The 25,765-nt window shown below is 52.2% G+C and overlaps 2 protein-coding genes and 1 pseudogene across 4 annotated transcripts in view; 1 reads left to right on the top strand and 2 right to left on the bottom strand.

The window, feature by feature from the left end:
- The first annotated feature begins 1,774 nt into the window (after positions 1–1,774).
- OXA1L (OXA1L mitochondrial inner membrane insertase) lies at positions 1,775–7,582 on the top strand. The gene is made up of 10 exons (XM_075530921.1): positions 1,775–1,878; positions 2,279–2,440; positions 2,959–3,175; positions 5,056–5,199; positions 5,432–5,517; positions 5,710–5,874; positions 6,072–6,176; positions 6,284–6,446; positions 6,545–6,625; positions 6,710–7,582. Exons 1-10 carry the CDS (start codon positions 1,813–1,815, stop codon positions 6,835–6,837), a joined length of 1,317 nt encoding a protein of 438 aa, XP_075387036.1. The 5' UTR covers positions 1,775–1,812; the 3' UTR covers positions 6,838–7,582.
- Positions 7,583–7,949: 367 nt separating this feature from the next.
- Positions 7,950–25,765, bottom strand: part of SLC7A7 (solute carrier family 7 member 7) — a 34,941-nt gene continuing 17,125 nt past the window's right edge. For all 3 annotated transcript variants that reach the window (XM_075530918.1, XM_075530919.1, XM_075530920.1), the window contains exons 4-11: positions 13,319–13,444; positions 12,413–12,557; positions 10,910–11,033; positions 10,572–10,675; positions 10,222–10,318; positions 9,118–9,267; positions 8,711–8,894; positions 7,950–8,482 (exon numbers count right to left, since the gene is read on the bottom strand). In XM_075530918.1, coding sequence (XP_075387033.1) covers positions 8,376–8,482; positions 8,711–8,894; positions 9,118–9,267; positions 10,222–10,318; positions 10,572–10,675; positions 10,910–11,033; positions 12,413–12,557; positions 13,319–13,444 — 1,037 coding nt within the window. In that variant the 3' untranslated portion in view covers positions 7,950–8,375. The remainder of the gene's footprint in view (positions 8,483–8,710; positions 8,895–9,117; positions 9,268–10,221; positions 10,319–10,571; positions 10,676–10,909; positions 11,034–12,412; positions 12,558–13,318; positions 13,445–25,765) is intronic.
- On the bottom strand, positions 16,607–17,077 carry LOC142426286 (large ribosomal subunit protein eL24-like; annotated as a pseudogene).

Here is a 25,765-nt window from a genome sequence, read left to right as displayed (position 1 = left end):
AGGGGTGAACCTCAGAAAAGTGGGTCAAAGGAGATATCAGTCAGTGTATGTGCTAGTGTGGGTACTTTAGAGAAACAAATCCACAGAAACTCATATGTGTAAGAGAGAGTTTTATATAAAGGGTAAGTGCACATCAAGAAAACATCCCAACCCAGTGCTGCCCAAGCCCACAAGTCCAACATTAACCCATATGTCCGACACCAATCCAAAAAGTCCTCCTATATCTCATAAAACATACACTATAATGCTGACTGCAGGAGGAAGGCCGAATCAATGAATGTGTAAGCATCTCAGCGCTGGCAGGGGTCTCCACACGGCTGCTCCAGCACCCAGGGCTGCATTGGGGTAGGTCCATGTGGCTTCTCCTCAGGGATATCTTGCAGGAAGTGAGCCTTGCAAGCTGAAGCAGCTGCACCCTGGCCCGACCATCAGAAAGCAAGAGACCCAAGAACCAGAAAGGTGAGGCTCACCCAGCCATTTATCCCTCTACCCTTCAATCAACCCCACATGTGTTCATCAGCCAGTTTGGCACAATAAACTTTAATATCTCAGTGTAAGACATGATCAAGGGTTCCTGAGGAAGGGGGGTGGGGGAATGAGGAGCCAATACCAAGGGCTCAAGTAGAAAGAAAATGTTTTGAAAATGATGATGGATTTATGTACAAATGTGCTTGACACAATGGATGAATGTATGGATTGTGGTAAGAGCTGTAAGAGCCCCCGATAAAATGATTTTTTTATTTTAAAAAAAGACGATACAGCACCTGGGGAATTAAGGACTTGTAAATTATACAAGCGGCCATCCATCAGGGAAGCAATAAAACCCACATGAAAGAAGCTTAGCAGCCCTTGTGATCATGAGGTGTTGACCGAAAGAGCTATCAGAAGTTCAAAAACATGCAACCAACTGTATGCGAAGGGGCATAGTGCAATGGAGACCCAAAATCCACCTGCAAGATAATTGGACAGTCCCTCTCAGAAGGGCCACACAGAACGGATGATAAATACAGGGTGCGGTTATGGCACTGATGAACCACATAAATCACCTCTAGTTCTTTAATATTTTCTCCCCTCACTATTAAGGTTTTCATTTGCTTCACCTATTATGTTAGATTTGCATATGCTCATTTGCCTATTTAAGGTTGTTCGGTACATGAAAGTCCAGAGAGATGACCCCTCAGAGGCAGAGACACGAGTAACAGTTATGGGAATTGGAGGGGGGCGTGGAGAGCTGATAGCATTGTATAATGACTGATTGTATAAATCCACTCGATAGGTTGAACACAATCGAGAGGCTGCCCGGGCCTGGGCTGCGGTTCAGGTTAACTATGAGTAGATGCGACTGGACCACAAGAACTCACCATCGCTGTGCAGGAGGGAAAGGCCGCGCACAACCCAAACTGCCTTTTGAACCTACTACAGCGGGGCACAATCGCACAGCGCCGGAAGCCCGGTCAGCGCAGGTAACCGCTACCTTCCGTCGAAGCCAGCGCGGGAATGACCTTGCCGACGCACGCGGAGCGTCTCCGTGGCCGCTGCACCCGGCGCGCGGGCTCGAGCGCGTCCCCGAGAGGGCATCTGCGCGCGCATGCGCGAGCCCGCTGCACACGCGGCGCGCGCGCGATCGTCTAGGGCCGCCCGGCGACGCGCGCGTCCCCGAGAGGGCATCTGGGCGCGCATGCGCGAGCCCGCTTCACACGCGGCGCGCGCGCGATCGTCTACCGCCGCCCGGCGCCGAGCGCGTCCCCTAGAGGGCGTCCGCCGCGGCCGGCGCGTCTGCGCGCGCATGCGCGAGCCCGTTTCCGGGGAGACATGGCGGCGGCGGGGCTGCTGTTCCGGCGCCGCGAGCTCCTGCTCTGGCTTCGGTCGCGGCGTCAGGTAAGGGGGTCCCGGCTGGGTGCCGGAATGCGTCCTTGCTCCCGTGACCCGCCCAGGGACACGCGGCGCTCGCCTGGCGAACACCGGCCGGAGGACCGGGAGCTGCCTCGCACGACCCCGGGTCGCAGGCGGCCCGGGACCTGGGTTGATCGGCCGGTGTCTTTCATCCCGGGATGGAGCTCGATCCTGGGACGGCAGCTCCCGCCGTGCAGCCGTGCGGTGCACGTGTGCGGAGCTGAGATCCAGGAGGCCTGGGATGGGATCGAGTCCCCAGCTGCATGCCTTCAGGCAAGGTCCGGCCCCGCCGGTGACCCCTGCAGGGGCGGCGGGCTTTTACAGAACACCGGTGGGACCCCCCACGCGAGGACGTAAGACTCTCTCATCCTTTGACCCCACTCAGTGCCACGACTTCGCGGGGTCCTCGCACCGGCTCCGGAGACCGCTGACCGCCAGGCTCCTGTTTCCACCCGGCCAGAACAGCGGGCGCCCGCACTACGTCCGGCTGGAAGTCGCTGGACCCCGCTGCCTCAGTACCTCGGCCATCTCGTTTGCAGAAGCCCAGGTGAGAAGAGTTTGGTCCCTGAAGCTTTAAGAAAGATGCTTTCTGTTTGGTTTGGGGTTGGGTTTGGTTCGGGGGGCGGGATGGGGGCGGTGGTGGCACCCTTCCCACAACTCCTAAAGTTAGGGGTGGGATTCATTTGGGAAATGAAACGAGAGTCACTGACGGCAGTATATGCGATAATGGTTCCAAGTGTATGTGTATATTGGAGAAATTGTAAGTCGTCAACCCCTTAATTTCATGGAAATCATTCCCCAAGATGAGACTAGATACTTGGGTTCTTAAAAGGGAGGTGCTTTAAAGTATAATAGTGTCAAGATAGAGCAAAAATCATGAAAGGTACCCAAATGACTGAAGTGTTAGGAAACCCTTATACAAGAAATGATTACCTGACAAGAAGGGAGGACAGGAAATCACATTCAGGTTTAGCTATCGTCCTAACCTGGACTAGAGTCCACAGAAGAGAACTCAACACTGGCATTCTGTGTGTCTGTCCTGCTGAATGACTTCTTTCCACACAGGTCCAGCCTTCGCCTCCTGTTGTCCCTGTGACACCCCCACCCACAGTAGTGACAGAGGTGGCTCCAGGAGAGACTGCAGATGTGGTCCAAGCCATTGCTGAACAGAGCTTCTCTGAACTGGGCCTTGGATCCTACACCCCAGTGGGGCTGATCCAGAACCTTCTGGAATTTATACATCTTGACCTGGGCCTGCCATGGTGGGGGGCCATTGCTGCTTGTAAGGAGAATATATTCCGGGTTGGGGGGGGGGGGTACCCTGGTGGCCCAGTGGTTAAGTGCTTCGCTGCTAACCAAAATGTTCGAACCTGCCAGCAACTCTGAAGGAGAACGACATCGCTTCAGTTCCATGAAGATTACAGCCTTCGAAGCCCGTGGGGCAGTTCTGTTCTCTACTATAGAGTCGTTATGAGTCAGCATCGATTTCACAGCAACAGCTTTAAAGGGTAGAGAAAATGGCAACTTGGGGTTTCAATCTTTTACTTAGTTCGTTCAAGGATTGTTCGTTGACCTTTAGAGTTCCAATCTTCTAAAGATGGTAGTCTGTGGGTAAGTTAAGGAAGTAATTGCAGAAAGCAGGTCATTCGGATGAGGGCTAGAGGTCTGTGGTGCTTAGATGTCTCCTCGTATTCCCTAGAGGGCATTATAGAATCCCTAGGTAGGAGCTCTGATGGCATGGTGTGTTACACATTGAACTGTTAACCATGAGATCAGCAGTTCAAACCCACCAGCCATTCCATGGGGGCAAGATGAGGCTTTCTGCTCCCCTCAAGATTTAGTCTTGGAAATCCATTGGGGGAGTTAGACTGTGCTAGAGGGTTGCTTTGAGTGAAACATTGACTTGATGGCGGTGAATGAGTGAGTGAGATCATCTGGGATTTAAGAAATATCACTATTTGTGAGCATAGAATTAGAATAACAATTCATGATTAACAGTGATGAAGAGTCAGATTAAGCATTTAGATCTCAAATTTGGAAGGCCATCCACATTGCTTTCTTTGTAAACGGTGAAAACTGTTCTTCAAATTCTGCTTCTTGGTACATATTGCTCTATCAGTTATCCCTTCTCTCCTGTCTCTTCGAAGTCTCCCTCCTGACTGCCTAAAAGTGGTCTACGTCCAGTGGACCTACTTCCTTCCCATTCGCTCCTTGACCCTTAGTAGCCTGGCTCTTAGACATTTCATCTCAGTCTAACTGCCAGTGATATGCTTGTTCACCCACTTGTGTTAACCATCCTTCACCATTCTCCATCGGACACCAAACACGTTGAAATCCATCCTGGAACTTCACGGCCACCTCCCCTGGTTTCCTTCCTGTCTTTCTGGGCACACCATCCCATTTCCATTAGCCAGCCCTCCACTCATCCTTCCAGGGCTGCTGTCCTAGGCTCGCCCTTCCTGCTCCACATCACCATCGGTAATGTTCACTGAGCCAAAGCTGCCTCTTCCTGGTCTTTCCTCAGCATTTGACCTTCTTGAGTATCATATCAAAACCAAAACTCCCTGCCATTGCGGATTCACACTCTAGCCACCCTGTGGGGTAGATTCCTATAGATACTCTAAACTAAAACATTAGGATGACTCAGATACATAGCGGAAGAAAAGAAATAGGAATGAGCTCTGAAGTCAGATTACCTCCAACGCCCAAAATTTCTACAACAGTGGCTTTCAAACTGCGTTCCTGAGAGGGCCCCACCCCACCCCCCGTTCTGGAGAGGTATAAAAAGCAAAGGCCAGAGTGTACCCAGTCATCTAGCCAGACTGTCCTTTCTAGTCCATGGAGTAGGGCAAAACTTGGTTGAATAAAATGGTCTACTGTTACAACTCGTTGATCTAGGAAAATAGATTCTGTCACCTGTTATAGGAAAATGGGCGGGATTGCTGGTTATTTGCTGTGAGAAATGCACACTTTGTTCTCTGCAGAGAACAGGGCCTTGAGGGAATTAAATCGTATCCCTACCCTTAGCTCTGGGTCCCTTTGGGCAGCAGTCATTGTGGTGAAGGTTGAAATGAGAGAAACCTATTCATTGGGAACTGAAAAGCTGCCCATCTCCCAGCTGCAGCCCTGCCCGGGGCCTCACTCCAGTTCTGTGTTTTCCAGGTACAGTCCTTGCCCGCTGCCTGGTTTTTCCAATCATCGTCAAGGGCCAGCGAGAAGCAGCCAAGATCCACAACCACTTGCCAGAGATCCAGAGGTTTTCCGCTCGGATCCGGGAGGCAAAGTTGGCAGGAGACACGTCTGAATGTGAGTCAGTTGCAGGATGCGTTTGGGAGAGGACCTCGTTGATACTTTTCCCTGACATTCTGTTGAGGGAAAGCAGCAGCCTACCGCAGGAGTCACTGCCGTTGAGCAAGTTCCAAAGCCTTGCCTGAGCCCAGTGCTCCGGTGACCAGCCAGGGTCAAGTAGAAGTTTCACAGGCCAGGCAGGCCTCAAGGTGTGCACGGCGTCTGACCTAACTTCCCCCTCCCTTCCCAGTCTACAGAGCCTCCACTGAGATGACGCTCTATCAGAAAAAGCACGGTGTGAAGCTCTTCAAACCGCTCATTCTACCTCTTACTCAGGTGAGCAAAAGCGTGCCCCCTTAGTTCTTCCTGAATCCACTCAGCCGGGAGCAGTGAGCTCCTGCCTCTGTGCGTCCTGTGCCTCAGCTTGGGCCCAAACGGGTGTCGCCATACTCGTGGCGTCGGGTAAGAAGGAAACGAGAACTTGGTCCTCAACTCAAGAGTGCCTCTGCTGTTTCTGCTGTGTGCTAGGCCCCGATCTTCATCTCCTTCTTCATTGCCTTGAGAGAAATGGCCAACCTTCCAGTGCCCAGCATGCAGACCGGGGGCCTTTGGTGGTTCGAGAACCTCACGGTGTCCGACCCCACCTACGTGTTACCACTGGTGGTCACTGCCACCATGTGGGGTGTCCTGGAGGTAAGCAAGGCTGGCCACAAGCCCGGCCTGCAAAGCCGACGGCTTGAGTGAGCTGGGGATGGCGGTCACGTGGTGTTATGTGGAACGGTTTGTCGTTCTCCACTCCCTGGACCGGTATGAAATTAAGAGCCGGATTATTTAAAACCAATGTGCATTGAGGAGCCCTTCCCTCCTCCTCGTTTTATTGCGTCTTGCAGCTGGGTGCCGAGACAGGTATGCAGAGTTCTGACCTCCAGTGGATGAGACACATCATCAGAATCATGCCGCTGGCAGTCCTACCCATAACCATCCATTTCCCCTCGGTGGGTAAAGGTTTCGGCGCAGTGCCCCGTCCTTTGGCCTAGCCCGGCCAGTTCCGAGCAAGCTCACTGCCTGCTGCTTCTGAGCACCTTCTCCTCTTCTCCCGCAGGCAGTGTTCATGTACTGGCTCTCCTCGAATATCTTCTCCCTGGTCCAGGTGACCTGCCTGCGGATCCCTGCTGTACGCACTGCACTGAAAATCCCCCAGCGCGTAGTGCACAGCCCTGAGAAATTGACTCCACGGGAAGGTTTAATCAAGAGTTTCAAACGGGGTGAGGCCCAGCCCACTGTGAAACAGGATTGGGGGGCGGGAGGGGCGGCCAGGCAAAAATGGTTGCATAACAGGCGCCTTTCGTCCCTCCTCATGCAGGCTGGAAGAATGCTGAGCTCGCCCACAAGATGCGTGAGCGTGAGCAGCGCATGCAGAACCACCTAGAGCTAGCAGCCAGGGGTAAGTCACCTTCCCAGGCAAAAGTCCACCCTTTGTTTCTTCCCTCCTTGTGTCCCCTGAGACTTGTTTTTCTTCTTTCCCCAGGCCCCTTACGACAGACCTTTGCCCACAGCCCTCTGCTTCAGCCAGCAAAGACTCCCCCTCCTGCCACCACCCCCAGCGGCGGCAGCAAACCAAAGTCAAAGAAGCCATGGCAGAACACAATTGTCTGACTGTGTCCCTGCTCGGACCGGCAGGCACGTGGTCTCCTCCCACTCCTCAGAACGGGGCTTACTGCGGGGCCCTGGTCCTAGGAACTGGGGGGCCTGGAGGTGTGGGCTCCACTAGACTCTCATACGTGTGTGTAAAGGGAACACGGGAGCCAGGTGTTCTTCCCACCCTCAGAATTAGTAAAGCTCTGCGTCACGTGGCTGCCTCCTCACACTTATTGAGCAGGGACATGGGCTGTGTGCTCCCCAGAAACAGGATGTGTGGGAGACGATTGCTCGTGATGCCCCATGGAGCAGACCGGTGTCTCAAAGTGGCTTTCCCCATTGCTCCTAAGCCCCCTCACCTCGGGCTGTTGCTGCCCACCTTTCTTGTGCAGTCGCAGGTATAACTGATTCGATTTTATTGACCCAAGATTCCTTTCAGGAGAGGTCCAGGGAAAACGAGGTCGGCCCGGTGGCTGTAACGGGGCTCAAACAACAATGGCAAGGATGCTGCGGGACTGGACAGGGTTTCCTTCTCTTGCACATAGGGCTGCTGGGAGTCCTACAGCAATAGTAATTCCCTGTGTTATTTAAGAACTTGATGTGCGCAAATACTTGGGAATTAAGAAAGTTGAGCGTCATGAGGGCCGGACCTGCCACACTTGTATTGGAATACCCTCCGAGCTGTATCAGGCCATGCGTTTGCCACACAGGTGTGCCTCCGCCGCTGCCGACAAATGAACGTTTTAATAAAATTGAAAGTTTTGCCCTGTTGCAGCTCCCATTTTTGGTTTAAATAGTGTCCAATCGCTGATAAGCTTAACCTGTACAGGTTGACAATTCATGTACTGCCGTCTGAAGCCAGTCCACTTGTAGAATGTCCTTCTCTCAACTGTGTGTTAATGGCTATGGATAAAGTAATGATTATATCACTTATGAAGAGGATTGCCTTACCTTCCTCCTGCCCCACAGGAATGTTGATGTTTTTACTAACAACCTAGTACTCCTACACCAGATGAGAGGTGCTCGTCAGTGCGTAAGGGACCGGCTGGGAAAGGGGAAAATAAAAACTTGGGTGCTTTCTGGCATGAATGCTTTGTCTTCCTGCCATTGTAGCAGACGCTGTCCCAGAGCGGTCAGAGCACATAAACCCACTGCAATCTGAGGGACAGATCGATCCCTTTATTGTTCGCCCAGCACCTGTGACAGTTCCGCGTCTCTCCGAGACAGGAAGCCCGGAGCACTATTGGCCCTTTGAGAGGAAAGACGAGTGGGTGGGCACACCCAAATGGGAGCGAGTCTCTGAAACACCTAGGAATGTCGAGACATGCTCCCCATCACAGTCCGCCTTCCCTTTTAAAAAAAATCCAGAACACTGTGTACCAAAACTAATAAATTATGTTCAATCTCTCGAAAAGCAAGTTCACGAGGTTGAAGCTGCCTTGGCCAGGCATCTGGATAGGTGCCTCCAGAGAATGAAGCATTCCTTCCAACTTCTCTGACGCCAGCCGTGGAAGCAAGCCGTCCCTGATTGTACAGCTCAGGATTCACAGAGATGCTTAGTCCGACTTAGCATCGCGATGCTTGGGCGTGTCTTCCCCGTCTTCCAGATCCATCTCCGCAGCAACGGACATAGACAGGACTTGGAGGTACTTTGTGGCGGATACTATCAAAAGAAGCTAGAGTCAAGACTGGAGAGAAGGCAGCTGGGTTGAGCTCAAGTGGCACACATGGGGCTGGGGCTGGGGCTGGCTCTGCAGTGGGGGTGGAGTCCATTGAGGCCTGGAGTTAGTAACGGGAAGGGGCTATGGTAAAGGGTTTGGAACCTTGATGTACAGAGAAGGCCAACCAAGCCACGAACTAGCTGCTGCTCCCTGGGGGAGCTCAGGCTTACCCACAATCCTCCGGAGACAAGGAGGCCGCTTGCCCTCTGGCACTCTGATGATGAGGAAGTAAAAGGGCAGGCCCGAGAGGGCGATGGCAATGCCAATAAGGGAGTTGATGGTATCGCTGTAGAGCGGAACGGCCACCAGGAAGATGGTGCAGAGGCAGAAGACAATGGGGAAGAACAGGCTGAGCTGAAGGCAGGAAACAATAAGATGAGGCCATCTGGGATGCGTAGTCAGCACCACCTACTTCCTGTGAAGACCAGAGCCCTGACCCTCCGCCTTCCCACCCCTTCATCTCCACACCCCCACCAGGTCCTCAGCAAAGGAATTTGAACTTGTCTTTCAGAGGCTCCTGTGGCCGCTGTTCTCACAGCTCCAGATAGAGCAGAAATAATGACTTCTGATGAGTTACCTTGAGGGGACGAGGCCGGTCGGGCTCTTTCCAGCGCAGATAGAGCTGGCCCACAATGGAGAGCCCCACAAAGAACCAGTAGCTGAAACTGTAGTAGTTAATGAGCTGGAAGATGTCATCCACACACAAGTAGATCAGTGCCATGATACCCTGGGAAAACACCCGGTAGGGACCTCCCGTCAGAGCCTGCTTCCCTTCTCCCTTCCGCGAGTCCTGAGCCTTCCCCCGTCTGTTCTTTCCCCTACCCACTCCTCCCTTTACCACCCTACTTCCAATACTCCTCTCAGAAGCCAGTAGTCTCTCAACTGCTTTTTCAGCCCCTTCAAATCGTACGTTCACCTGTGTAACACAGCTCAAGCATAAAACAAATTTTTAACTGCCATTGAGTCGACCTGGTTAAGACAGTAGAAAGCCCTTCTTTCTCCAGCTCAAAACCACCCCTCAACCAGCCTCCACTCTCCAGCTGGCTTTCCTCCCCGACTCCACTTTGTGCTCCCTCCTCCTCGGGGTCTTCCAGTGCTGCTGCTTTCTCCACTGCTTCTAACTCTACGCCTCAAAGGGACTTCTTCCAAGTTCTCGCCCTCTACCGCTCTGCAAGTGCCCTTTCTCGGTACCTCAGACTCCCAGAGCACCACCCCACCCCCCGCCACAGCATGTGCTCTGTGAGAGACTCCTTACCTATCCTAGACCACAGGGAGTTACCGCAACCAAACTCACCGCCTTCAAGTCAAACCTGGCTCATAGCAACCCTACCAGACAGGGAGAACTGCCCTGTGGGTTCCCAAGCCTCTTCTTCCTCCTGAGGAACAGCTAGTGGGTTTGAACCACCGACCTTGTAGTTAGCAGCCCAAAGTGTAACCTACTAGGCCGCCAGGCCTCATGAAAGTTAACCATTCAAGAGAAAAGGCAGATTCTTCATCAGCACCACACCAGTTAGCACAGTGCCTTGCACATTCTGGGGGTCCCAGCAGTTTTTCTAGAATCTCCTTTAGAGCTTTCAGAAATGTTGCAAGGTTGTATGTCTGCTGGACTAAATCGATCTGTTACCCCGCGCCATCCCCATGGCCCTAATCTTACTGCTAGCGCCCCCTTGAGATTACTCACGTTGAAGAGCAGAGCCGGCACTGGCGTGAACCGCTCGACGTGAATCATGCAGATGGCATCAGGAAGGTGGCCCTCTCTCGAGCCCACAAAGAAAAGCCTATTTGACGTAAACAGATGTAACCATGACCCACGGACAGTATAGTTTACCTGCCTCACGGCCCGGTTTTTCTTCCATCCCTTCTCCAAAGGAGTGTGAACAACACAGAGAATAGTGTTCACCACTGAGCTGAGGGAGAAACTGAGGCTGCCCCTGGAGACCGGGTATCATTGTAGAGGATGCAGGTGGTACAGTCCAAGTCCTGCCATTCACCCCCCCACACGCAGCTCCCCAGTGGGAGCACTGCCCTTACCGAGAGGCAGCCACAATGGAGGCATTGAGACCACCGAAGCAGGACAGCGCCACTGCAAACGGAATTGTCCAGTTGAATACCCCAAAAATCTGGTCTGCGAAAGTCTACAGGAAAGGAATGGACCAGAGTCGTCAGCGGGGCCGAAGGGTGATAAGGGCAGGGCGACAGTCCCCCAAAGTCCCTTTGCTGGAGCCCACCCAGCTTCTACCAGAGGTCACAAGACCCTCCAAGCCCAGTGTCCTAAGTGTGCCCCTGCGAGACGATCCCCCACTCCCGGGGCCAGGACTCTGCACAGCCAGGATGTACGCAGGAGCCCACTGCTGGTCAAGGCCCTTTACCACAGCAACCGCATCGCTGGCGAGGATGTCACTCATGTCCAGCACGGTATAATAGGCCACGTTGGTCAAGATGTAGATGATGGTGACAATGGGCATGGAAATGCCGATGGAGAGGGGCAAGTTCCTACAGCCAAACAGGATAAAGGAGGCATTAGTCTCACGGGGGGGGGGGGTCCCGCAGCCCCATCCAAACCCTACGCTCTTCCTCTGCCACACTAGCTGTCCAGGTCTGGGGCTGCCTGCTGCGGCTCTCCCGGCCCTGGGCCTCGGATGGCCTTACACACTGGCTCAGAGCCCTGAGGCTCTGAACTCTTAGGAGCTCAAAAACATTCAGAGAAAGGGCTCAAAAAAATGAAAGAAACTGGAGGAACACAAAGCTGTGTTCCGGCTTAGTAACAGCGATGGGTGGTTTCTGAGTTTTGCTGGGTTTTTTTAAATCTAAAGGCTTCTTGTTATCAGTATCCCTTCTCTGAGATTGTTCACACTGAAAACTCCGTCCTACAGTCGAGAAACAGAAGGAAGTGTGAAGACAAATTATGAAATCCAACATCACCAGAGACCTAATACCGGTCCTCAACAGGAAGAACCATGTGTGTATCCAAAGAAACCACCTGGGAAACATGCCCACGCCACCCCTCCCTCCATTTGGAGAACCTCAAGTACCATCCCAACAGCCAAGAGAGGCGATGGCGACTCGGGATTCCTCTAGCCCAATAAAGCCACCATCTTTCCAAACAACCTTGACAGTGGGATTGCCCAAGAGAGAGAGAATGCCAACACTCAAGTCATTCGGCTTCCGTCCAGTAGGGGGAAGCACCACCCAGGCTTGGGCCCTGCTTTTATCTCTGCTCCCCAAGGTTACAGCCCTGGGCATATACCGAGAGCATTGTGTCTCAAAGTCAAAAGGACTGTTGACAGAACTATTGTTCCTTTGACTTCAGAATTTATAGAAACTCTATTTCCCAAAGCAGAATTTTAGGGCCAGGAGAGATACAGGCAATCATCACTCACCACCACCACCCCCAATCAGAGAAAGAAAGCAGGCAAAGAGATGGTGAGCGGCTTCAAGTTGGTCCACAGAAAGACCGATTCCAGGCCCTTGCTTCGCGCCCTGTCCAGTGCGCTTTCCACCCTGGAGGACTCCAGAAGAGAGGGGCTGAATCACTGCAAGGACACCACAGTGTCAGTTCGATAGGAAGCTTTCTGGAAAGTACAGCTTCAAGTTGGGAGACAACAGGTGGGTGACAGGAAAGAGCTAAAAAGAAAAAAATACCTGATCTAAAAATAAACTCATCTATGGTTTTAAAAAAAGCATATGCGAGGTTAACAGCTCCATTGTGTGTGACGAATTATGTCTCTGGCCCTCGGGTTGATGCCTCGCCTATTAAAATGGGGCTGATAACATTCATCGCGTAAGCTCTGGAGAATGGTGCTTAGCCCAGGGTAGGGGCTCAGTGCATGGTGTCCCTCGTTATGCTGGAATCGTCGCTGGTAAGTACCTACCTCTCAGGATTCTTGATCTCCTCGGTAACATAGTTGAGCGTGTCCCAGCCGGAGTAGGAAAACAGTGCTGAGTACAGGGCCAGGGCAATGTCGCCCAGCGCATAGGATGAGCCCTCAAAAGAATTCTCAAAGTGAGAGGTGTTGCCTGGAACCCACAGAACATTGGAAGGCAGAAGCATTAGTAGTTCCTCTCCGCCGCCCACCCCATCCCCAGCTTCACGGTGATCCCGTCGAAGAAGTGGAAGAATATGCTCATGGCAGCAGACCAGTGGCTCAGAAACAGCAAGGGTGCCAGGGAAGAAACGGGCCTCAGAGAAAGATCTACAGACATGAGCAGGAATGGAGCAGACAGAATGGGGTCTTCACAAGATGAGCCTGGGGCTACTTTCAGGGACAGGAAGTCCCCTGGGAGCAGAAGGGCAGGTACACAGGAGTGCTGCCGCCCCATCTGCACACTGTCTGACTCCTGCCCCCGCTTTCTAACTCCAGAGAGAGTTGACAGGAGTAGACACAGGGCAGGTCTCCATATGCCCATGACAGCCGAGTACCTGTCTGGCAGGTGGTGGAGGGCTGTGGAGCAAGGAGTTAAAGTCTGCCTTTGCCCTCTTCTTTCAAAAAATAGTTGGGAAAACAGCCCTAGCATTTCGGTTCATTAATCAGCAAAAGCCAAGTCCCAGGGAAAGACTGTGGGCTCTTCCGCCAAGATCAGACGCCTCTGGAAGGCAGCATGCACAGAAGTTAAGTCAACAGACTCAGAGGTCAGTCTGCCTATGCCCAAATTTCAGCTCCCCCGTGAGTAGATCTACCAAATAGGGTCATTGTGAGAACTGAATGAGATCAAGTGCCAAGAGAATTGAGAAACGTGTGGTTCATAGAAAATGCGTAATTGTCGTTGTTAATGCTTACCCTGGCCAAGTCTAACAGCGCCGGCAATGATGACCGCGATCAGCGCCAACACTTTAGCATAGGTGAAAATATCTTGTACCAGGGTTCCCCACTTGACATAGGCACAGTTAATGAAGGTTAAGAGACCTGGAAGGAAAAGGACATGGGTCGGTAACCCTATCACTGGGAGAGCGATCCAAAAACCAAGGGCAAACTCGCTGCCCTCGAGAAGATGCCAACTCATAGCGACCTTGTGGACAGGGAAGAACTGTCCCTGTGAGGTTCTGAGGCTGTCACCCCTTGCTGACCTTGTAGTGCGCAGCCAGTACATAACCACTCTGCCACCAGGCTCCATAGAAAACATGAGGCCCCCGCATAATTTTTCCAGTACTGCTCATGAAGATAGATCCATTGGCCAAAGGCAGCTTCAGGGTTCAGGTTCTGAGCTCCTCAGTGAGAGGCGAGTGATGTTTGTACAGAATGAGGGATGGTAACCCAGCCCACCGACTCTGGGGGCAGTTGTTGCTGAATCAAGTTAACCTTGGTAAGTCCTGTGGTGACTTAGCCCATGCCTGGGCCAGCAGGTCAGACGTGTGACCAAGGATTAGGATTGGGGCCAGGTTCCCTGCCCACTCACTGCCTGCCAGCTCAGCTGCTTGTTTTCGAGCCTGGAAATATTCCTGAAGCTGAGAGGGGCCTGCAGACTGCGGATAAGGCAGTTCTCTGGCCAAGCGGCGCAAAAGCCAGCGTCATACACAGCCGAGGAAGATCAGCTCCTCTTGACTCAACGGCCTTTCGCAAGGTTTACAGATCACTAGCGTTGGGGTTCTCACGCCAGTGCCAGGAGCTTCACGGGCCCTGAAGTTCTTTGCAAGCTGTTATGTCCATGTGAGCATATGCATTTTTTCTGAGAGTCCATAGCTTGCATCAGAATCTCAAAGAAGTCTACTTTCCCCCTAAACAAGTCATAAACCACGACTTTAATAAAATCAAAGAGAGCCCACACAGACAGGGAGGGACGAAAATCGGAAGACATTTCTGAGACTCAGCAGAAAGTTCCCTTCGATCTCTTGCAGCCTCTTAAGCAGTCAGGCGGGCACATTACAACACACTTCCCCACTGGTGGCGGAGTGAAGAGGCGCTTCATCACACTAGAAGGATGACTTAACGGTCTGTCTTCCAAGAACTTCAAGGAGGTCGGAGTCACCCTGACTTACCAGTAGAGAAAAAGCAAGCAACCCAACACTCGATTGCCTGTTCCGGGACATCAGTACTCCCTGCCTCTGAGTTCGACTGGCAGTGGGTGGTCCTTGGTATCTATCCCAGGTCCCCCCGTTTTATTGTGTTCTGGCCCCACCACACTCGGGCCAGAGAGAATTCCATCCCTTGAAGCAGGAGAGACCAGACTACCGGAGCCGCTGTCCCATCTTTGAACTCACCATATTCCTTATACCCTTATATTCTACATAAGCAAGACGTCCAAGGTCTTGTCTGCTCTTTATTAGGGCCTTGCTGCTTAATAAGCAAGATAATAAACAACCAAATCTTATCACAGGGCTGGGCCAAAATGTACCCACAGCTCTAGGCCACCATGGTACTAAGTTAATAATTAAAGACACACGTGTCCAGCCCCCACTTAATGACCAAAGTATCAGTATCTTGCCCTCCACAAAGCTTTCAAATTTGTTGATTCCCATCAGCCCGACCAGTCACCCAGCCATTACTCCCAACTGCGCTTCTGCCTCCAGTCATCCAACACCCTACATCCCCATCTCTACCGCCTCCCACACAGCGGTGCGCTGGATGTCTGACTCGATACACCAGACAGCCGAGCTGCCATTTTCCCAGTGCAATGGGATCCTGAATGCACCTTCTTAAATGGCCCTCAGGGTAAGCGTGGACCACCACACTAAACTGGAATGCAGGTAACGGAACCAGCAGCCGCTGGTTGTTCTCAGCTGCTTCAGGATGCCAGCATTCATCTGCTGGCACTCCTGCCACCCCCAAGCCTGACCCTTGTTTCTCAGCCACTGACCCGACCATAGGCTAATCTTCCCTCCATATTGGGTGCTAGGGGCTCATTTAAGGAGCCCCGGTGGTGTAGTGGTTATGTGTTGGGCTGCAGTCCACGTGGTCGACAGTTCAACACCACCAGCAGCTCCCAGGGAGAAAGATGGGCTTTCTACCCCATAAACAGTTACAGTCTCAGAAACCCACCGGGGTGGGGGCGGGGGGAGACTCCGAGTCAGCACTGACTCGATGGAACCAAGTTTTGTTTTTTTTAGGGACTCATTTTGAATGAAGGAGGAGATCTTGTGCAACAAAACCAGCAAAGAATTGTCTGAAGAGCACTTCCTCCTGGACTCAGGAGCAGGGAAGGAGTGTGGCAAGTAGGGAGCTATGAGGACGACGCCCTACTCTCTCTGCTCTGGGCGGATACCGCTGACCCTCGGCCACAGAGCCCAGCCAAGTGCACTGTTCAGAGACAGGGATGGGAGACCAGGGGGTTAAAATAATATGGAGGCCATATTCAAGGACAACAACTCCTTACCGTCCCACCTCCAGGTACAATTCAGTCCCCACCCAGTCCCGGGCCAAGTCCACAGGAGGAAGGTCAGGGAATCTACTTTGGCCCTTGACTCGAACGTCGTAGCTCCTTCCCCAACAGCAGCGGGGCGAAGGGGAAGCTGTTACGAAAAGTCGCCCCATAAGCACCCACAGTGACGCGCCCAGCCTACCCCGCTCATGGAACGCCTGGCGGGTGCTGGCACCAGCTGCCAAACTAAAAGTTAGGGAGAAATAAATAAAAGCTGAAGGCTAGGAAGACACTGAGGAAGGCTAAAACAGAACAAAGCAGCCTGGTCCACTCTGGGTCAGATGCCCAGGTTTTTGTTGAGATAACCTAAATTAAAGTCCCTAAAAATTAAAAAATAAATTCCATTAATCCTACAACTCTCCCATCACCATTAGCATCATGCCCAACCCTCGGCTGCTGGGGCACCCATCTTCTGCTTCGTGCCCAACCCTCAGCTGCTGGGGCACCCATCTTCTGCTTCGTATGCCCACGGACTCAAGTCCGCACGCTTCCTTAGGCAGCTTTGCTTTCGCAGGGAGCTCCCACTCTTCCTTCTGGTGAGCCAAACACCTCCTTCTCCACCTCCAAACCCCGCAGCCCCGCCGTCTTCCACCTCTCCTCTGGACTCCCTGATGCCGCTATAGGTCACTCTTTGGTGGCAACTTGTTTGCTTCCTTCCTGTTTTTCTTTCTTTTTTTTATAGTTGCATCTTTATTAGAAAGTCTGCTGCCAACTTAGCGTTTTCCACCGACCCAGGGAGCGGACACTTCACGGGCTTCACAATCTTTTGCTTAGGTGCTGCCTTGGTGGGGGCCTTAGTAGCGGCCATTGCTGTCCTTTTAGAAGCTTGCTTTGTCTTTTTTGCTTCCTTGGCAGCCCTGATGGCCTGTTCTCGCTGGGCCTTTCTAACCTCAGGCTTCTGATTCCTCTTGGCCATGATATCAGCAAGAGACGGACCAGTGATGGCCCTCTGGAATTTGACTGCACGGCGGGTTCTTTCCTTTTGAATTTCTTCCGACTGCCCCTTCTTGTGCTTCCTCCTGCAGAGGACAGTCCAGTTTCTCTGCTGAGGGTTCCTCTGGGAAAGGAATGCCCACTCGCATTTCGCATTCAGGAACTGGAAAACCTTTCCGTCGGTCCTGGCGCAGCGCCACCGTGCCGGGGTAAACCTTGTACCCGCTGAAGCTGCACAGCTCAACCTTCATGGCTGTGGCAGCAGAGGGCCAGGAAGCCGGAGAAGAGGATCCTTCCTGTTTTTCAAGATTGCAGAGATTCCTGGGCAGAGGGACAGGGTGGGGGCTCTCAGATCTCAACTCAGGAGACATTCTTTGCATTTGTCTGCTCCTGAATCCTCAGCCTCTAAAGCAATGGCAGTGGCCCCTGCACTCTCTGGGCCCTGCTGCTTCGTTGGCCTGCCCACATCTGTTGAAGGTGTGCAGGTTAGCCATTCTCCTAGCTAACGGCAGTGTAGAAGGAAGCTGTCCTTGTGCCTTCTTGCTCCCGTCATTTATTACCACGGAACAAAGGGCGCCCAGCGCATCCAGACTTGACCTTGCCGATCGCACTGAGCATTCCTTTCAAAGCAGTTGTCATCCTTACCCATTTCGTCAGGTATCCGTTCATGCTGGGTACTGCTGACCTTTGAGACATTCTTCTTGAAGCGCAGGGCCACACCTGTATCTACTCTGGATTTTGTCACCTGCCCCCAGCTCGCCTCTTTCAATAAATCAACTTGTTCGGTCACATCAGTTTCTTTAGGGGAGTCTTCTTTTCTAAGGAGATCATTTGCAACTATCTTAGCAGAATTTCATTCTGGAGAACCCCTTAGTCCTTTTTTATTTTTTTTAAAATCCTTGACCATGAGATTACAATGTCGTTTTTCCCTGAGCTCTTTGCCTAACCCGAGAGTGTGGAACCCCAGCGTTTCTATCCCTGAGCAGGAGATCAACTCTTCACAGGGGCTGTCACTTACTCCCCCAGGATTCCCCTGATTAGGTCTGAAAAATCATCATTTTAAAGTCCCTATTTCTCAGAGATTCACACTGAAGGTTTTTATAAGGGGCAAGTGGCACAATGTCTCAGAGTTACTTTAAATAACCTAGCAGGGTGAGGGAGGGGTGGTTGAGAGTACAGATGGAACCAGGTGGAGAGTCATTCTAGTTGGTGTTTGGCCGCTCGGGGAAGGCTCGTTGCCTTATTCGCTCTCTCTGAATGTGCTTGACCATTCGTCATACTACATAAGCCTTAAAAAGTGTAACAGCTACTGCTCTTAATGGAGTGAAACAAGGTGGCCAGGGAGGTAAGGCTTTCATCTTTCCTTTTTGTACCAATTTTATACTCCTTACGAGGCAAGCAAAATATTTCTGGAGGATATGCCCAGAGTTTTATCACTTCTACTGCTTCCTGTCCTCTCTACCATGTCTTCCCTCCAGACGCACTATCCACGCACTATCGCTATGGTAGACCTTCAGAAACATCCCATCGATGGAACCGGAGAGCCCTCTGACGCACCAGGTAACAGAGGTCAGCATGTCTGTGCCCCCTTCTAAGAGACGAGCTGCCTCTCTGTGGTGAGGAGGAGATTCCCAAGAAGCTGCAGGGAGAAATCACCTGCGGGCAGAGCATGGGACTCAGTGGTTGGTTGATAGCATGTATTGCATTTGTTGGGAAACAAAGCAGAAAGAGAATCTTTTGAAGATCTCTGTCTCTCGTTGTATTGAACTTTCCCTCCCACTGTAATCAATGGAATCAAGATGTGATCTTCCACAGGAGGTACCCTTATTATAACAGGTCCCAACCCGAGTACATAGCTCGTTGATGTGCTACATCAATCCCCAGCTCTTTCTAGTGAATCTACCTTTTGAACAGAGCATACCCTCTTACTGCTAAACACCAGTGAAATAGCACTGATTGTTATAAAAGGGTTTCCTCCTCTTAATGAAAGATTCAATGCATTTATTAGTCTTGGGTTTTTTTTAACGTCTGTAGATATGAATCCAGAAACCTCATTCTCCACCTTCTATCCTATTTCCTCCAAATGGATTAAGCAATTCTTTCCACCTTCCTTCTTCTATGTAATACCTGATAAGTCTGTAAAGTATCCCAAGAGATGAGGGGGCTTCCATGTGTTCCATTCGGGAAAACCTGAAGAAAAGGGTCATGGCCTCTGTCCAGGGACATTGGGAACACTTCCATCTTTAGGAACACTCAGTGTACAGGCCTACTGAATGCCCCCTAGCCCTCAGTGCCTCAGAAATCTCCTCTATCCCTTGCCAGGGAGAGCTTTCTTGGTAGTGGGGTTCAGGTCCAGTGCTTTAGTCTCTGTCTTTGTTTTCATTCTTTCTCACAGATACAACCTCCCATTGACAGAGAGGTGAGAAGTCCACCTGTCACTCAGTTTGCCACCTTGAACTTGAAAGTCACCAGGGACACATCTCCAGTTTCTTCTGACTGGTATGGCATTCACCCCCAGCCCTCGGCAGAAGTGCAGTGGTCCGGGGGTGCATTAAGGTGAGCAAACTCTTCGTCGCATGTTGCTGAGAAAAATCGGGGCTCTGCACTAGGCAGAGTCCACATTCAGTCAGAGTCACACTGTGCGGAAGGAGCAGCCAAGCCTTTTGACTAGTCCGCTCGGACCTGCTGACACCTTGCTACATCCAGCACTCTCCCACGGTTCCCTCAGAAAGTCCAGGTTCATGGTCTCTAGAAAAAGCCGCATATCCGCTGCTTCTATCCAGGCTCCAGGTGTCTTCCTCCTTTTCTCTGCCGGGTCCCCATGTTTGTCACGGTGTTTGGCTTTGTCTAAGATGAATCTAGGACACTCTCCACCTGAAAACCACTTCTTTCTGGCTTCCTAGTGGCACTGCTGCCGACATCTGTCTGTCCTTCAAAGCCCACTCCTGCCGTGGGGTCCATGCTGACTCAGAGTGACATCCCCGTGGCTTTCCAAGACTGTTTCCGGAAGCAGAAAGCCCAGTCTTTCTCCCAAGGAGCTGCTGGTGGTTTTTAACTGCTGGCCTTGCAGGTCTCAGCCCAATGTGTAACCACTACACCACCAGGGCTCCCTTGGTTACTGTTCCGTGTCCTGGACAACAGAACAAACCACCGCCGTGTGCCATCCTCACAATCATGTCATGTTTGTGTCCATGCCGCTGACCCTCTAGTTTACCAAGCATCATGCCCTTCTCCAGGGACCAGTCCCTCCCGACAGCAAGTCCAAAGTATGTGAGACAAAGTCTCACCATTCTTGCTTCCAAGGAACGTTCTAGCTATATATTTTTTTCTGAGAGAGTTGTTTGTTCTTCTGGCAGACCACAGTATATTTAATATTCGTCACCTACACCATAATCCCAGTATATCAATTCTACTGTCCTCCTTATTCACTGTCCAGTTTTTGCATGCAGATGAAGCGATTGAAAACACTATGGTTTAGGTCAGGCGCACCTTAGTCGTCAAAGTGATATCTTTGGTTTTTAATACGCTGAAAGGGTCTTGGGCAACACATTTGCCCAAAACACACGTCATTTGATTTCTTGACCACTGGGCATTGATTGTGATCCAAGTTAAACAGAGGGCTGGAAGACTGCCATCTCTTACAATCATGATGGAGGATGTTGGTCCGGTCGTGAGGAATTTGTTGTCTTGCTGTTGAGGGTAGTCAACAGAAACGGGGTGGTTGGAGGGGATGGTCTCTGATCTTCTCCAGTCTCCTTGGCTTTCAGCCCCCAAGGCTGTGTCATCTACATATGGTAGTTTACCAGGAAGGCTTCCTCCGATCCTGATTCCCTGTTTGTCTTCAGACAGTCCAGCTTCTCAGATTATTTCTTGCAGCCTGTCTAGAGGCTGCTGTTTTTCTCACACTGTAACTGACCCGCCAAGTCTCTGACCACTTCAGCTAGAGAACCATTTCACTTGGCTCAGGTACATGACCCAGGGTTGCTGGCCAGGAGACATACCACGCATCCACCCTATGGGTTACTGGGTCAACACTCCTGGAAGCCAGTCAGCATGTTAATCCCAGTGGCTCTCCACCACCTTGAAGGGGCCAGCAGGCAGTTTGTATGCAAACCCATTGCTGGGGAGTCGAGTCTGACTCGTAGCAACCCTTCAGGACAGAGCAGACTTGCACCATTCGGTTTCCAAGGCTGTAAATGTTTACAGAAGCAGACTGCCCCCATCTTCCACACAGTGACTGGTGGATTCGAACTACTTACCTTCCCGTTAGTATCCTGATGCTCCATCCACTGGAGGCTCCTTCAGTTTGTGCCAGGACAATGCCAACGCCAGCTGACTTTGACGTCAGCTCCCTCTTGTTAAGTTGATCCTTACCAACTAGTTTTGTTAGGCAGCTTAGCTTAGGGAATTGGGAAGTCCATTTACGCATGCCCAGGAGAGCCAGCAAAGGACAAAGCTGGATTTTCCCGCCGGTGGGCGCCGACGGGCGTTGCACCTGGAGCAGCCCACCTGGGCCAGGTGACTGCAATTCAGCCAATGGGATCGACCTGGGGTTGTTCACCACACCTCCCCCGGGAACCCTTGAAAAGGCAGGGACCAGAAGGGAGAGGGGCTTGCTTGGCGAGTCTGGTCGTCTTTGTGGGAGGAGAGGGATCCTTGCGTGACCCGGAGCAGTCTCTGCCAGGCCACATGGTCAAAGGAATTCTATGGGTGCCACGTAAAACCTGACGCTTCTTTTAACTCTCATTAAATTCACTTGGATCACGAGCCCGGCTTCGGCATGAAATCTTTCTCGCTCGGAGCCAAGGACCGAGGCTGAAATCTAGTCCCGGAGAGAGAGAACTTACAGTTTGCTCGTCTAGATCCAGTTCACTGGGCCACCCGAGAACTGCAGAGTCAGCCGAGGACTGTGCTAACCCACAGTTCGGAGTCTGACTCAGGCCATCTGAGACGGAGCTTGCTTGGGGAGCCTAAGGATCTGCCTGCTTCGGGCCTACTGTCAAACTCATCACATACAGAGCAACCTTGATCAGAACAAGCTCAACCCCTTCGCTCACCTCTGCGCTCCTCTAGCCAGTGAGTGCACACTGGTTATCACTCGTTAGCTTTTCACGTATTCCAGGTTTCGGGCCCCACCCAAGGCCAGTGGAGTCGAATGCTCTGGGCTTGGCCCCCGGCGATTTCAAAGCACCTTGATCATTCAAATCCTCTCTCCCACCTCCTGCAGCAAAGCCGCCAAGCCCGCTGCAGCAGCTTTCCTTTCCCTCCATTCCCATTCTTCTACCGGTGGCTCAGAGTGATTTGCTTGGAGAGAGGGAGGAAGGGGCATGATTTTGTGTTGTGCCAACGAGTAACCAGAGTGGGGACCCACGAGCTCTAACCTTTCCTTGACCTTTTCTGTTCCATCAGCGTCTTCCGAAGCAGAAAGAGAAAAGAGGGAGTGAGAGAGCATGGAAGCCCCCGGAGCTTTGAGAGTCAAACTAGCGCACAGCCCTATGGTCCTCGCTGCTGCGGAAGCATTTGTTCCATGTTCACAAGGACCCCTGGGGGGCCAGGGGCCACTGGCAGCTGCCTCTCTCACCAAGTGACCGGCAACTATGCAAACGAGGTGCTTGCGCCCCACCAAAGGGCTGAGACAGCTTGCTAACAAGGAAAACCCAGCATACGGCACCCTCGTGGGGCTGAGACCAAGTGTACAAGGCCTATGAGACGTTAGCAAGGAGGCTGGTCAGGTTTGCTGCCTTGCTGGGCTTAAAAGGAGACATTGCAGACGTGGGCACGGTGACCTAATGACTGCCAAGAAGAACCAAGCCCGGCACGTCCTCTGGACTCAGGGTCCCTGCGCTGGGAACCTCCTGGACCCAGGGTCGGAGAGCTGTACCAGGAGAGTGTGCGCGAGACGGCAAAAAAGCAGAGGCAGAGAAACAGCAGCAACAGCACCAGGAGACTGGCACGAATGGTCCAGCCCACGAGCAAGAGACGAGAGAGCCTCCAGGCAGCAGGCTCACTGGCAGAGTCCAGTGCCGCCAGGCACCTATCTGGGAGCCAAAAAGCTTTGTAGCGCTAGCCTGAGCACGGCAGGGGCTGGGCTAGCCCACGAGGTCTGGGGGGCTGAGGGCTACGAGACCAAGGTCCAGGGAGAGGGGTGTCTGTGGGCACGGCTGCAAAGAGGCTGTCCAGACTGAAAAACTCTGTACTGAATCTTTCCTGATCCTGAATGACAAGCTGTTACCTCCCTAACAAGCCCTAGGACTGTCAGTGTTTCCTGGGAGGACCAGCAGGAGACGTGGACGGTTGGGGTCAGTGAGGAGGCAGGAGTGGCCTCTTCCTCTTCAGAATCAGCCTCCATCCTGCTGCTGCTGCTGGTGGTGATGATTCTCCCACCCCGTGAAGTTTCGAGGAGGTCAGACCGCCATTTTTACAACCACCCCCTAGAAAGCACCCAAGGGTCTTCCTCCGTCCCATTTCAATGTGGAGCATGGAGCATATGCTTCCTTATCTCTTGGGGAAAACCCCTCCTAGAAAGGTAACTAGCTTCCAAATAGAAAGTTCAAAGGGCAAAAATCAGCAGGGGACCCAGCATCTGGCTGTTCCACCTCATTAGCCACAAGTACATGAGGTCAGTCATTCTGGTACCAACAAGACTGCGGGAGGACACGTGGCCAAAGCACTCAGGCGCTGAGTTCTGAAGTCCTGTAGAGGCGGCAGTTCTAGCAGAATCTATCGGTCCTCCCCTCCACCCACTTCCCAGAGCAGCCCTCAGCCCCCACCACCACCCTCAGAGCCAATACCCTGCTAGGTCACATGGAGGCTGGCACCATGCCGGACCACATCAAGTCACTAAGGTCAAGTGTCAGACGCAAAGCATCTGCGCGAACCTCTACCACTACACTCTGCACTGGGCCCCGACTACGTTCCAGTGGCTGGGCAAAACCAAACTCACTGCTCTCGAGTTGATTCTGACTCACAGTGACCCTACCGGCCACAGAACTGTCCCTTTGGGTTTCCCAGACATCGCGAGTAGCTCGATTCATCTTTCTCCTGCGGAGCTGCTTGTGCTGTTGACCTTGAGGTTAGCAGCCCAATGCATCATCAACTACAGACACCACCTTTGAAGACTGGAAGATAGAAGATACACTGATATACATGAAAGGCAAAAAAAACTAAACCAAAATAATGAGGTGACGACAGTGTGAGCAAGTCGAAGGCTAGCCAGTCCGGAGCAGAAACATCCACCATTCTAAGAATGGGCCAACACCAGGTTCTGAAGAAAGGGCAGTCACGGGAGCTGGACTTCCAAACACCTATCCCTGACCTGCCAAAAGTCAAGTCCCATCTCTCTGGCAAAACAGGAAGAAAAAGCAACCAAGACAGTCTGCCGGGATCCTGTCTGCCAGCACCGAGCGAATGGCCTCCCCAAACCGCCACCCAGTCACAGCCAGTGTCATAGCGCCCAAATAGGCACAGCCCAGAGGGGCGCAGCCCGGGGTTCCGTGGGCAACAGGCTACAACAGGAGCTGATGACCCCATGATGTCTGGCAGCAAAGGAATCTCTGCCTTCCCGGCATCAGACAACTTTTCCAAGCGGGTAGGGACCATCCACGGAGCAGCTGGCCCAGCCTCTGGAGGCCTGAGGGATAAGATCTCCCTGGAGTTCCCCAACAGCTACCCTGACACTGTGCCCACAGTGTACTTCCTCACCCCTGCTACCACCCCAGCGTGGGCACTCGGTAGCATCTGCCTGGACATGCTGAAGGACAAGGGGTCCGCCCTATGTGATGTCAGGACGATTCTCCTCTCCAGAGCTTCTGGGAGAGCCCAACATCGACAGCCCTTTGAACACACCCACTGCCGGCCTCTGGGAAAGCCCCACGGCCTTTAGGAAATACCTGCAGGAACCTACTTAAAGCAAGTCTCCAGCCACGAGCCCAGACCTGCCTGTCCTGTGCTTTCTTCTCTTCCGTAGATGTCTGTCCTTCCCACCCACCCCTGATTTCTGTGTAGAACTCTTACCTTAAGCTGTGGTGTCATTTGATTTGTTTGTTTTTTAAATTAAGTCTCCATTTGCACCCTTGTGATGATTATATTAAATAAATTACACTTGGGGTTGGGGGGAAAAAAGTCAACCAAAACAGATTATAGACAGTACAGTGGCTAGAAACTAATAAAATGCGTAGTGTGAATATCGTTTGCCAACAGGCCATACCACTTTTGACTGATAATTATGTGCCAGATTATACATAACATCATCTAATTCAATTATACATGATTTACATACATATGCATGATATTTCCATTAATGCATGCTACATACATCCTCTAATTCAGTCTGGCACAAAACCCAAACCAAGCCGGTGACGCTCACGTTGATTCAGACTGACGGCAATCCCAAGTGCTACAATGCAGTAGAGCTGCTCCCCAGGCTTCTTTGGCTGTAATCAGGAGCCTTCTTCCACACGGGTTTGTACCAGCGGCATTTATATCCGTAGCACCAGGGACCTCAATGTGCCATAAAATAGGCTTTATCCCCTCTACCTGCAAAAAGCCCTCGTACATCCCGCCATGCCATGTACCTCCCCCGGACGTGGGGCGAGGAGTGAGGTCATCTCCCCAGGCAGAGAGGATCCCTGGGGTGCAGTGGGTTAGGCATTGGGTGCTAACCCCACGGGCTCAAGCCCCCAGGCTGCTCCGGGGGAGAACAATGGAGCAGACGGTCTGCACCTGTGCGGACTGACAGTCTCAGGCGCCGTGGGGAGAAGCTCTAGCCTCTCCTGCTGTGGGGGGTCACAATGAGCCACAATGGCAGTGGGCTATGGGACAACGTCTGACCACACAGGAAACCCCAGGATGACCTCTGAAACGCAGGCTGACCACTTCACGAGGGGCCGTCTGCAACCTTCTCTGGTGGGGTAAAGGACCCTAGATAAGCCAGCAAGTTT

Source organism: Tenrec ecaudatus, chromosome 14, assembly GCF_050624435.1.
Source record: "Tenrec ecaudatus isolate mTenEca1 chromosome 14, mTenEca1.hap1, whole genome shotgun sequence".
NCBI classification, from domain to species: Eukaryota; Metazoa; Chordata; class Mammalia; order Afrosoricida; family Tenrecidae; genus Tenrec; species Tenrec ecaudatus.
This window is presented reverse-complemented; position numbering and strand designations above follow the sequence as displayed.